The 14,624-nt window shown below is 38.6% G+C and overlaps 1 protein-coding gene across 20 annotated transcripts in view; it reads right to left on the reverse strand.

The window, feature by feature from the left end:
- The window catches only part of TFDP2 (transcription factor Dp-2), a 199,330-nt gene that overhangs the window by 129,158 nt on the left and 55,548 nt on the right, over positions 1 to 14,624 (reverse strand). For all 20 annotated transcript variants that reach the window (XM_009446482.4, XM_054680273.2, XM_016939950.4 and 17 more), the window contains 1 exon segment: positions 11,432 to 11,498. In XM_009446482.4, coding sequence (XP_009444757.1) covers positions 11,432 to 11,498 — 67 coding nt within the window.

The following is a 14,624-nucleotide window of genomic DNA, read 5'->3' on the forward strand; positions in this document are numbered from 1 at the left end:
AGTGGCTACTAGGAGCAACATGGCTACTATATGCCAATAAATTGGAAAACCTAGAAGAAATGGATAAATTCCCAGACACATACAACCTACCAACACTGAACCATAAAGTAATCCAAAACCTGAACAGACCAATAACGAGTAACAAGACTGAAGCAGTAATAAAAAGGCTTTCAGTAAAGAAAAGCCCAGCACCTGACAGCTTCACTGCTAAATCTTACCAAATATTTAAAGAAGAACTGATATCCATCTTACTCAAACTATTCCAAAAAGTACAGCAGGGGTCCCAAACCCCTGGGCCACAGACTGGTACTGGTCCATGGCCTGTTAGAAACCAGGCTGCACTGCAGGAGGTGAGTGGCAGGCGAGTGAAAGAAGCTTCATCTGTATTTACAGCTGCTCCCCACTGCTTGCATTAACACCTGACCTCCACCTCTGTCAGATTAGCCACGACATTAGAGTCTCGCAGGAGTGCAAACCCTGTTGTGAACTGTGCATGTGAGGGATCTAAGTTGTGTGCTCCTTGTGAGAATCTCATGCCTGATGATGATCTGTCACTGACTCCCGTCACCCCAAGATGGGACCACCTAGTTGCAGGAAAACAAGCTCAGGGCTCCCACTGATTCTACATTATGGTGAGTTGTATAATTACTTCATTATATATCACAATGTAATAATATTAGAAATAAGGTGCACAACAAATGTAATACACTTGAATCATTCTGAAACCATACCACCCCTCACCCCAGTCCATGGAAAAATTGTATTCCACAAAACCAATCCCTGGGGCCAAAAAGGTTGGGGACCATTGAAATGGAGGAGAGATGAATACTTCCAAATTCATTCTACAAGGCTTGTATCACCCAGATGCCAAAACCAGACAAAGAAACATCAAAAAAAGAAAACTACAGGCAAATATCCCTGATGTACACTGATGCAAAAACCCTCAACAAAATACTACTAAACCGTATTCAACAACACATTAAAAAGATCATTGATCATGACCAAGTGGGATGTATCCCAGAGATGCAAAATGGCTCAATGAATGCAAGTCAATCAATGTAATATATAATTTCAATGAAATGAAAGACAAAAACAATATAATCATTTCAACTGATGCTGAAAAAGCATTTGATAAAATTCAACATCGCTTCATGATACAATCCCTAAAAAACTGGGTACAGAAGGAACGTACCTCAACATAATAAAAGGCATACATGACAGACCCACAGCTAGTAAAATACAGGATAGGAAAAAGTGAAAGCCTTTCCTATAAGATCTGGAACACAACAAGGAAGCCTACTTTCAACACTGTTATTCAGTATAGTACTGGAAGTCCTAGCTACAACATTCAGACAAGAGATAAAAATAAAGGGCCATTCAAATTGGAAAGGAAGAAGTCAAATTATCCCTGTTTGCAGATAATATAATATTATATTTTGAAAAATCTAGACTCCACAAAAAAACTATTAGAATTGCTAAGCAAATTCAGTAAAGTTGCAGGACACAAATCAACATACAAAAATCAGTAGCTTTCTAATGGCAACAGTGAACAATCTGAAAAAGTAATTAAAAGTAATCCCATTTATAGTAGCTACAAACGAAATTAAATACCTAGGAATTAGTCAAAGAAATGAAAGATCCCTACAATAAAAACTATAAAATACTGATGAAAGAAATTAAAGAGGACACAAAAAATGGAAAGATATTCCATATTCATAGACTAGAAGAATCAGTATTGTTAAAATGTCCACAGTACCCAAGGCAATCTTTAGATTCAATGCAATCCTATCAAAATACCAATGACATTCTTCACAGAAATAGAAAAAACAATCCTAAAATTTATATAGAGCCACAATAGACCCAGAATAGCCAAAGCTATCCTGAGCAAAAAGAACAAAACTGAAGGAATCATATTACCTGACTTCAAATTACACTACAGAGCTATAGTAAACAAAATGGCATGATACTGGCAAAAAAACAGACACATAGACCAATGGAACAGAATAGAGAACCCAGAAATAAATCCATACACCTAGAGTGAACTCATTTTCCACAAAGGTGCCAACAACATACATTGGAGAACAGACAGTTTCTTCAATAAACAGTGCTGGGAAAACTGGATATCCGTATGCAAAAGAATGAAACTAGACCCCTATCTCTCACCATATACAAAAATCAAATCAAAGTGGACTAAAGATTTAAATCTAAGACCTCAATCTATGAAACTACTACAAGAAAACCTTGGGGAAAATCTCCAGGACATTAGTCTGGGCAAGAATTTCTTGAGCAGGACCCCACAAGCACAGGCAACCAAAGCAAAAATGGACAAATGCAAACATACCAAGTAAAAAGTTCCTGCATAGCAAAGGAAACAATCAACAACATGAGAGACAACCCACAGAATGGGAGAAAACATCCGCAAACTACCCACCTGACAAGAGTTTTATAACCAGAATATAAAAGAGCTAACAATTCAATTAAAAAATGGGCAAAAGATCTGAATAGACATTTCTCAAAATAAGACATATAAATGGCAAACAGGTATATAAAAAGTGCTCAAAATCACTGATTACCAGAGAAATGCAAATTAAAACTACAATGAGATATCATCTCATCCCAGCTAAAATGGCTTTTAACCAAGAGACAGGGAATAACAAATGTCGGTGAGGATGTGGAGAGAAGGGAACCCTTGTACGCTGTTGGCAGGAATATAAGTTAGTACACTACGGAGAACAGTTTGGGAGCTCCTCAAAAAACTAAAAATTGAGCTACCACATGATCCAGCAATCCCACTACTAGGTATACACCCAAAAGAAAGGAAATCAGTATACTGAAGAGACATCTGTATTTCCATGTTTGTTGCAGCACTATTCACAATAGCCAAGATTTAGAAGCAATCTTAGTGTCCATCAACATACAAATGGATAAAGAAAATGTGGTACATGTACACAGTGGAGTACTATTCGGCCATTAAAAAAAATGAGATCCTGTCATTCACAATATGGAAGGAACCAGAGGTCATTATGTTAAGTGAAATAAGCAAGGCATGGAAAGATAAACTTCACATGTTCTTACTTATTTGTGGGTGCTAAAAACTAAAACAATTGAACACGTGGAGACAGAAAATAAACTATGGTTATCAGAGGCTGGGAAACATAGTGGCGTGGCAGGGATGGCAGGGGGAGTGAGGGTGATTAACGAGTACAAAAAAAACAGAAAGAATAAATAATATTTGATATTAGATTTTTTTATTTTTATTTTTTTTGAGACAGAGACTCGCTCTGTCGCCCAGGCCGGAGTGCAGTGGTGTGATCTCAGCTCAATGCAACCTCTACCTCTCAGATTCAAGCAAGTCTCCCACCTGAGCCTCCCAAGTAGCTGGGATTACAAGCGAGTGCCACCACACTCAGCTAATTTTTATATTTTTAGTAGAGACAGGGTTTCACCATGTTGGCCAGGCTGGTCTCAGACTCCTGACCTCAAGTGATCCGCCTGCCTCCCAAAGTGCTGGGGTTACAGGCATGTGCCATTGCACCCAGCCGGTCAATAATTATACATTTATAAATAACTAAAACAGTGTAACTGGATTGTTTGTAACCACAAAGGACAAATGCTTGAGGGGATGGATACTCCATTTACCACGATGTGATTATTACACATCTGATAAAGTATGCCTATATCAAAGTAACTCAAGTACTCCATAAATATATATGTATACACATCTATTATGTACCCACAAAAATTTTTAAAAATTTTTAATCAAAACTTCAAAATATTAGAAATAAATATGATTATAACCTTATTTTTAAGCTGCACATAAAAAATAATAAAAGAAAATATATTGTTTTAATCTTGTGTATTTGAACTAGATTTTGTATTTTTCTCATTTTTCTTTGTATTTTTTAATGAGCATTTATTACTCTTTTATTAAGGGGGAAAAGTAACAAAAATTTCCCCTGCCAACTGTATATCTGAGCGCAAGGACAAGGGAAGCTGGAAACAGTTAAATCTTAAAAAAAAGAGCTCTTCAGGGTATGTGCATATAACGCCTCTTGTCCTACTTCCCATTAGAAGTATTGCTAATAACCTCAGGAAGCTCCACCCACATTAGCCTCATTTTGTCTAACTGATATATCGGATTCCATGTAAGATTTTACTTGGGAAAAGGGTTCTGCTGGTAAAACAGAGAATGGATGGGAAATCTCTACCCATTATCTACTCAGTCAATCAAACTGTGATCCCAGCAATCTACCTTGATTAGTACCTTGCCTCTGACTGAGGTGACCAAATCTCAGTTACCAAATCTACTTTTAAAATATTATTCATGCTTATCATTTCTTTCCCTTCCCTTCTGCCACTATCTTCCGCCCTTGTTCTTTTTCACCTGGATTTGGTGGTAACTTCTGAGAACTTACTGCCTCTCTCTCTTCAGGATCACCTCCACTTCTAGTTTTGTCTACATTCTGCTTCTAGGGTTCTCTTTCTGATGGTATCACTTTATTAAGAATGGGAAAAAAACCAAAGTGTTTTTCCAACTCTTGTACACCATTTAATACAAAATACTTTGCCTCTGGTCACCAAAATGTGTGGGGATTTCTCCCTACTAGCAAAAAATAAATTCTGACACTACCAGGAGATCGCATCAGATCCCACTGGTTAAGGGCTCAGAGCCATAATACTGTCCCCCACTTCACATGCCAGTTGCAAGCACCAGGTTGTAACCTCTGCTTCTGACCAACCAGCTATAAATTGGGGTTCCTCAAACTCCCTACTCAGGTTCGATTAATTTGCTAGAGTGGCTCACAGAACTCTAGCAAAAGGGAAGCACTTTACTTATGTTTATCAGTTAATTTTTAAAGGATATAACAAAGGACATAGATGAACAAGATCAACAGCCAGATGAAGAAATACATAGGGCAAGGTATGGAAGGGCTCCAAGCTCAGAAGCTTCTGTCCCCAGAGTTGGGGTGCGCCACCCTCCTGACACATGGGTGTCTACACCAACCTGGAAACTGTCCAAACCTTACAGTTCAGGGATTTTTATGGAGGCTTCATCACAGAGGTATGATTAATTATTAACTCAATTTCCAGCCCTTCTCCCATCTCCAATGGATAGAGGGTAGAGCTGAAAGCTTCAAGCTTACAATCGTGGCTTTATCTTTCTGGTGACTAGCCCCCATCCAGGAGTCCACCAAGGGTCACCTCATTTGTACAAAAGTCACTCCTAATTACCCAGGAAATCCTGAGGGATTTAGGAGCTCTGTATCAGATGCTCCTATCACTCAGGAAATTACAAAGGTCTTAGGAGTTCTGTGTCAGGAACTGGGGTCAAAGACCAAATATTACAACAAAAGATACTCCTAGTACTCCTATCTACAAGGGTATTAGGAACTCTGTCTCAGGAATCAGGGCAGCGATCAAATGATATGACAAATGATTCTCCTAGCACCCCTATCATTCAGGAAATTACAAGTGTTGTAAGAGTTCTGTGCCAGAGAGTAGGAGCAGAGACTAATATATGTAGTCATGTGTCAATTGGCAATGGGGATAAGTTCTGAGAAATGCTTTGTTAGGTGATTTCATTGTTGTACAAACATCATGGAGTATACTTACACAAACCTAAATGTGTAGCATGTTACTGTACTGAATACTGTAGGCAACTGTAACACATGGTAAGTATTTGTGTACCTAAACATAGCTAAACATAGAAAAGGTACAGTAAAAACAGACTATTATCTTATGGGACCACCACTGGATAGCCATCCATTATTGACTGAAACATCATTATGCAGCACATGACTGCATTTCTTATTATTTCACATACTTCTTTTCTTTTCTTTTCTTTTCTTTTTGAGACAGGGCCTCACTCTGTCACCTAGGCTGGAGTTCAGTGGCACGATCTCAGCTCACTGCAACCTCCACCTTCCAGGATCAAGTGATCCTCCTGCCTCAGCCTCCAGAGAAGCTGGGACTACAGGTACACGCCACCACATCAGCTAATTTTTTTGTAATTTTTGTAGAGGCGGGGTTTTGCCATGTTGTCCAGGCTGGTCTTGAACTGCTGAGCTCAAGCAATCCACCCCCCTTGGCCTCCCAAAGTGTTGGGATTATAGGCATGAGCCACGGCACCCAGCCTATTTTGCATACTTCTTTACTGATTCATTAAGTTGCAGTCTAATTAGCATTACAGATTATGAGTAATAACTTTATTATCTAGGTCTCTACTGTGTAGTCACCTCCTCTGCTACATTGTTACTTCCTCAGTGCATTCTTCTCTGACCCACCCCATCTAAAGCTGAATCTCCTTGCTATTGTATCCTCAGTCCTATACCCTGATATACAGATTTTTTCACATAACCAGTTTTTTATGTGTATGTGTTTGTAATCTATCTTCCTCACCAGAATGTAAGCTCCATGAGGGAAGGGACTTTGTTCTGTTCCTTGTTTATCCTTAGCACCTAGAAAAATGCCTGGCACATAGTAAGTAAGTACTATTCAATAAATATTTGCTGAATCAATGAAAGAACGTGGCCTACCTCTCAGGTCTCATTTCTTGCCACAAAACAATCTTTATATGTGTCTCACATCTATACTGTTTTCCCTTCTGTAGTACTGGCTGGATATAACGCAACCCTGGAGCAGTCCAGCTATCTTTTTTTTTCCTTTTTTCTCTTTTTTTTGAGACAGAGTTTCACTCTATCCCCCAGGCTGGAGTGCGGTGGCGTGATCTTGACGCACTGCAACCTCCACCTCCCGGGTTCAGGTGATTCTTGTGTCTCTGCCACCCGAGTAGCTGGGATTACAGGCATGCACCACCACACCTGGCTAATTTCTGTATTTTTAGTAGAGACAGGGTTTCACCATGCTGGCTAGGCTGGGGGCTCGAACTCCTGGGCTCAAGAGATCCGCATGCCTTGGCTTCCCAAAGTGCTGGAATTATAGGTGTGAGCCACCACGCCAGGTCTTTTTTTTTCTTTTTTTTTTTTTTGAGACAGGGTCATGCTCTGTCACCCAGGCTGGAATGCAGTTGTGCAATCATAGCTCACTGCAGCCTCAAATTCCTGGACTCAGGAAATCCTTCCACCTCAGTCTCCCAGGGTGCTGGGATCATAGGCATGAGCTACTGTGCCCAGACCAGCTATCTTTCTTATTAGTGCTGCTGGACAAAAGTAGTCGACCTCCTGGATTTAATATCCTTTTTTTTTTTTTTTTGACGGAGTCTTGCTCTGTCACCCAGGCTGGAGTGCAATGACGTGATCTTGGCTCACTGCAACCTCTGCCTCCCTGGTTCAAGTGATTCTCCTGCCTCAGCCTCCCAAGCAGCTGGGATTACAGGTGCCCGCCATCATGCCCAGCTAATTTTTGTATTTTTTAGTAGAGACAGGGTTTCACCATGTTGGTAAGGCTGGTCTCAAACTCCTGACCTCAGGTGTTCCACCCCCCTCAGCCTCTCAAAATGCTGGGATTACAGGCGTGAGTCACCGCGTCCAGCAGGGTTTAAGATCTTTAACCTCAATTGAGTTCAGTGCTGCTCTAACATTCTACAATTTCTTTGTCAATGCTCTTGCATTTGTGCTTTCACCCTCTCTCCTCAGTAGAAAAAAAAAAAACATAAAGAACCCAATGGAAATTCTCGAACTGAAAAATGCAATGTCTGAAAAAAAAATCACTGGCTAGGATTAATAGAATAGTGATAACTGAAAAAAAAATAAGCTAACTTGAAGACAGATTAATGAAAATTGTCATATGTGAAGAACACAGAGGAAAAATCGTAGGAAAAAAATGAACCTAACTTCAGGACCTAACTTCAGGGTGTTACAGGTAAGGGATTTGGGATTTTATTTTAATTTAAATAGGAAGTTGCTTAAAAGGGTTTAATTAGGCAGGGGAGTGACCCAGTAACTGCACTTCTGAGTACTTATCTTAATAAATAAACAAAAACTTAGCTGATTAAAGATTCATTATGAAGTCCAACATCATAGGTTTATATCATATATAGAAATATATATGCATCATATATAACCAACAAAAAAGACAAATATCCAACAATAAGGAAATGAAAAAATGTTTAATAAATCATTACTCATAAGCACAATGAAACAGTATGAAGCTCTAAGAAAGGTATTTATAAATGTCAAAACATGGAAAGTGTGTTTTTTAGATTCAGTCAAAAAAGGAAAATAGACAACTATAATATATACCAGTTTTATAACTTTAAAACATAGTTATATAAATAATTATGAAAAATTACAAAAAAAGGTTGTATTAGAAAGGCAGAATTTTTTTTCTATTTTTCAAAAGTTTCTATAATATCATTGCTACATCATCATTTCAATTAAGAAAAATACTTTTCTACATCTCACTTCCAATACAACTCTCATCTTGGGCCTGTAACAAATATTAACTGAATTTTACCAATTAAAAAATATTTAAAAGAAATCGCTTCCAAATCTTGTTGGTTCACTTAATGTGAAGTTCCTTCTGCTGTTACTAGCTAACAGCTCAAAGAAGAGCAACAGTTTTCTTTTAAAACATATAATTATTTCAGCCAGGTGCAGTGACACATGCCTGTAGTCTCAGCTACTCCAGAGGTTTGAACTCCAGGAGTTCAAAACCACCCTGGGCATAGCAAAACCCTGTCTCAAAAACAAACACATGCACATAGCTATTTCAAAATCTGATCTCTCTAGTCCACTCTTAAATGATTCTCTGTCTTCCTCTCCATTTGTTCTATAAAGTTAAACAAACTGAGGTTTTACTCTGTAACTAAACTTTACTGGTGTTAACATCTGTCCAGGGCTAACATTTATACTAGTACTTACCCTTCAGATGCCTATTCTACCATCAAAGACAATCTTTCTCACCTAAACCCCCATTCTCTTTCTTTGTCTTCTGTCTTTTGGAAGCATTTTTCTTTCTTTCTTTTCTTTCTTTTTTTTTTTTGGAGACAGACTGTCATTCAGTTGCCCAGGCTGGAGTACAATGGCGTGATCTCAGCTCACTGCAGCCTCCGCCTCCTGGGTTCAAGTGATTCTCTTGCCTCAGCCTCCACAGTAGCTGGGATTACAGACACCTGCCACCACACCTGGCTAATATTTGTACTTTTAGTAGAGACAGGGTTTCACCATGTTGCTCAGGCTGGTCTCAAACTCCTTACCTCAGGTGATCCACCCACCTTGGCCCCCCAAAGTGCTGGGATTACAGGTGTGAGCGACCATGCCCAGCCAAAAGCATTTTTCCGTGTCACTTTTCCCCTTTATGACTTGCTATCCTCTCTTTATTTTCAAGGTTGCTGCATCATTCCATTATTCTCATTATTGCAATACTCAATATCATAGTCTTCCATGTCTACCAAGCTTGTTGTTCCCACTTCCTTCCCCTGACCTGATTACTACGTTTTATTAGAGCAGAGATTCCCAGTTACGTGTTGTGAATAAGCTATGGGTATACAAAAGAATGGAGTCCCTCAGCCCTCACGGCAGTCTGGAGTGGCCTCGGGCAGCTGAAGCTTCTAGGTAGCTTAATCCTGACCTTAAGCAGCCTTTTTGTTTAGCCCTAGTGCATCCCACAAATGTTATCATTTTCTATGAATGTTGTCATGTGGGAAAAAAAATGAGGAGCATTGAGGCTTAAAGTATCTCTTAAATGGCCTCATAATACATACCTTAACTCTCAGAATCATTCCCACGGACTATTATTATTATTAAGCTAGGCCACGTGTGGTGGCTTAAACCTGGCCAACAAGGTGAAACCCTGGAAACCCTGTCTCTACCAAAAATACAAAAAGTAGCTGGGCATTGTGGCATGTGCCTGTAATCCCATCTACTTGGGAGGCTGAGGAAGGAGAATCACTTGAACCCGGGAAGTGGAGGTTGCAGTGAGCCAAGATCATGCCACTGCACTCCAGCCTGGGCAACAGAGTGAGACTCTGCCACCAAAAAAAAAAAAAAAAAAATTAAGCTAGACATTTTTATATTGGAATATAGATGTCTCTAGCCTGCTCTCTAGAACAGTGGTCCCCAACCTTTTTTGGTACCAGGGACCAGTTTCGTGGAAGACAATTTTTCCATGGACGGGGGTGGAGAGAGATGGATGGTTTCAGGATGAAACTGTTCCACCTCAGATAATCAGGCATTAAATTCTCTTAAGGACTGCACAACCCAGATCCCTCCCATGTGCAGTTCACAATAGGGTTCGCCCTCCTATGAGAATCTAATGCTCACTTGCTGGCCGCTCACCTTCTGCTATGCAGCCTGGTTCCTAACAGGCCATGAACTCACAGCCTGGGAATTGGGAACCTCTGCTCTAGAGTACGTCTCCCACCTTAGACATAAACCCTTTAAGGAAGCTGATGTTTCTCTCATAGCTATTTATATTGTAATAGATCTTTTTCCTACAGTTTATAATGAAAAATTTCAAATATACACAAAAGAGAAAGGAAAGGAATAATGAAACCCCACAGAAATATTACCTAACTTAAACAAATAATCAACTTAAGACAATATTGTTTTATCTATAATACCACCCACTTTACCCTCCTTCTCCTAGTGGATTATTTTGAAGCCAATTCCAGACATCATATAATTTCATCCGTAGACATTTCAGCATGTATCTCTATATACCACAAGATATTGTTCAAGGAGACATATTGAAAGATACTGCTGGTTCCTGTGTAAGTTCTTGTACTGGTGGGTCAGAATACTTTTTTTTTTTTTGAGACAAGGTCTCATTCTGTCACCCAGGCTGGAGTACAGTGGCATGATTATGGCTCACTGCAGCCTCAACCTTCCAGGCTCAAGCAATCCTCCTACACTGGCCTCCTGAATAGCTGGGACTACAGGTACACATCACCATGCCCGGCTAAGTTTTTGTAAAGACAGAGTCTCACTATGTTACCCAGGCTGGTCTCAAACTCCTGGGCTCAAGTGATCCACCCACCTCGGCCTCCCAAAGTGCTGGGATTACAGGTGTGAGCCACTGCACCAAGCCAGTGGGCCAGATTTCTGATATAAGCATTCTTCCAGTAAGACATATATTAGTCAAAGAAATACACACATACACATGTATATAAAATATACAAAACATATATATATGTATTTTCTCTACTGTACTTCCTTACAACTTAAACCATTTGAAAGTAGGATTGTCAAACAAGAAAATCAAGAAAAAAGTGGTCTGAACAGTTTCAATTGTAATAAGATCATTGATAAGGGATCTTAGAGATCTCTTAGGAAAGAGAAAAATCACACACAAAAATCCTCCGTCTGTCAGAGGTAAATGACTTTCATACAGCACAAGTTATGTGGCATGGAACAACGTGCTAATATCATAAAATTATTATACATAAAGTAATTCATGTAGCTGCATATTTTACAAAACAAATGCAATAAAACTAACTTAATTCAGAAAAATTTTATTCAATAATCCTTACCTTTTGTTGGACTGAGATTCTGATCTATAAATCCTCTTACTTCTGCATTTGTGGAAGTCAAACCAACCTGAATAAAACCGTTTAAAAAGTTAAAAATAGAATATTAAGTAGTATGTGTTCACTTAACAAGCTATTTTATATCTTCCATCAGACATCCATATCAAATATATATAGCCACATCAAATGAATTAATTATATTAACCACAGGAGTATTATTTTAAAATGAAATGTTGACATATTATTTAAAAGGGGAAAAATATTGCCTGTAGTCCCAACTACTTGGGAGGCTGAGGTCGGAGGATTGCTTGAGCCTGGGAGGCAGAGGTGTTGCAGTGAGCTGAGATCATGCCCCTGCACTCCAGCCTGGATGACAGAGTGAGACCCTGTCTCAAAAAAAAAAAAAAAGGTGAGGGGAATATGAATTGTCCAGCTTAAGATAAAAATTAATGAAATACTATTACTTATGAGCAGAACTGAGATTTTACAGATTTTACTGACAGTTCTTTGAAAGCAAATAAGTAATGTGGCAGCCATGAAGTTGCCAATAGATATTCAAAATTCCATCCCCACTGTTGCCCTTAATTTGTACTATTCTTAATCACTATCTAAAATGCTTTCAATACTATGACATGTGAGGAATCAAATAAAGACCATTAACACCACAATGCAGAAGTAAAATACATTGGCCTTAAGTCCAACTGCTTGGATTCATATTCTGGACCATCAAGCCTACTAGGGGTTTGGCCTTGGTCAAGTCATGCATTTCCTCATCTGTAAATTGGAGGGTGATACCAGTACTTAGCAATTCAGGTTGTTATAAAGACTAAATGAGATAATTCATGTAAAGCATATAGCACAGGATTTGGCACATACTGCTCAATCCATGTCAGCATACGTTACTGTCAGTATTATACTTGAGGGACTACCCACAGCAAGTATTTATGAATTCACTTTTAGATAATTTATTTCATTTAAGGTAATATCCACTACACTACTTGGCATCACAGAGCTGAATACAGTAATATCATCAAACAGAATATCAGAAATATATTACAAAGCCTAGAGGAAAAAAAAACCTCAATTTTTGAAAACTTGGCAGAATGCAAACATCCAAAAATTGGCTCTATTATTACTATCAAATACTTTTTGTAAGCATTGAAGATTTGTAACCTTGAAACATTACAATTTTGTTACATTACACTAACTTGTAACATCACAAGTTTGTGGTATGATACCTCAAACTATTCTTTTTTTTTTTTTTTTTCCCAGATGGCGTTTCACTCTTGTGGCCCAGGCTGGAGTGCAATGGCACCATCTTGGCTCACTGCAACCTCCGCCTCCCGGGTTCAAGTGATTCTCCTGCCTCAGCCTCCCAGGTAGTCGGGATTACAGGCACCTGCCACCACGCCCAGCTAATTTTTGTATTTTTAGTAGAGAAGGGGTTTTACCATGTTGGCCAGGCTGGTCTCGAACTCCTGACCTCAAGTGATCTGCCCACCGTAGCTTCCCAAAGTGCTGGGATTACAGGCATCAGTCACCACGCCCAGCCCTCAAACTATACTTTCAAGATACTACCACATGGAAAGGATTTTTTAACCCCTTTACTGAGATATCATTGATATATAAAAATGGCATACACTTAAGGTGTACATCTTGATGTTTTGATATATGTATACATTGTAAAATGATCACCACAGTCAAGCTGACATATCCATTACCTCTATATAGCTATTATTGTGTATATGTGTGTTGCGAAGATTCAATTTAAGATCTATCCTTTTAGCAAATTACAAGCACACAATACAGTACTATTAATTATCATCACTGTGCAGCACATCAGATCTCCAGCAATCTGAAAAGATTTTAAAGCACACAAAGCTTTATAACTTTATAACTATCCACTTATTGTTTTAAACACTGACTACTTATATTTTTCTTCTTTTTTTTTTTTTTCAGATGGAGTTTCGTTTTTGTTGCTCAGGCTGGAGTGCAATGGCACAATCTCGGCTTACTGTAACCTCTGCGTCCCGGGTTCAAGCAATTCTCCTGCCTCAACCTCCCAAGTAGCTGGGATTACAGGTGTCCACCACCACGCCCAGCTAATTATGTATTTTCAGTAGAGACAGGGTTTCACCATGTTGGTCAGGCTGGTCTCAAACTCCTGTCCTCAAGTGATCCACCCATCTTGGCCTCCCAAAGTACTGGGATTACAGGCGTGAGCCACCGCGCCTGGCTGTATTTATATTTTTCATAAGCAATTATTTGATAGTTTATAATATCAATGTAAGAGCTAATTATTTCATTATTTGATAATTCAATGCTCTACTAAGACTTCAAATGCTCTACTAATAGCTGTTTCTTTCTGTCAAGAAGTATGTTAGCAGTAATATTTCTACATATTTTTCATATCCTAACAAGTGATTTTGATGCAAATCTCTAGAATCTATCATCATCAAATTTTTATGACAGTAGCTGAGACTAAGTCATCTAGAAAATGGTCTCTTAATTCTTTGTAGATAATAGTGCAGATAATTAACTTTGTCCAGCTTCTTATCACTTTTCAGTTAGAAATAAAGACAATACTTTCCAACAAAATTTGCAACAAATAACTATATGTTATGGCTCTTCAGTTGCTCACAAATAATGTTAAATATCCAACTTGTTGATTTGTTGAAGAGTTTATTGTGCCATTACTAATAACTCCCCCCTCCTTTTTAAACTCTTCTGCTATAGGAAGATGACAGAGGCAAAACTTGTTGGTGTTCTACTTTAAAAAGAAAGCAAAGAAGGCAAAGACAGCCTTTAATAAATTCCATGCTTGATACAATATAACCATTTAAATACATGTATTATAATAACTTCAAAAGGATCAGTTTATACCTTTTTGTTATTATACAACCTCAACTAAACCTCAAAAACCTCAACTAAAACCACATATTCATAATAGAGAGTTCAGTTACTGGGTTACCGTTATGCTTAAACACCTGCTCTTAATATCCAACTTCTGCAGAGTAAAACAGCCAACGAATGTGGAAACTTTTTAAGCAGTTGTACACCTGCATCTTAAGAACCAACAAATTGTACTCCAAAAAGATAAAAGTCAATTGTGAGTCCATACTGCATGCTAATCTTAGTCTCATAGATGGAGGGGAGGTGTTTGTATTTAAAGCTTATATATAAAACCAAAATATAT

This window comes from Pan troglodytes, chromosome 2, assembly GCF_028858775.2.
Source record: "Pan troglodytes isolate AG18354 chromosome 2, NHGRI_mPanTro3-v2.0_pri, whole genome shotgun sequence".
In the NCBI taxonomy this organism is placed as follows: Eukaryota; Metazoa; Chordata; class Mammalia; order Primates; family Hominidae; genus Pan; species Pan troglodytes.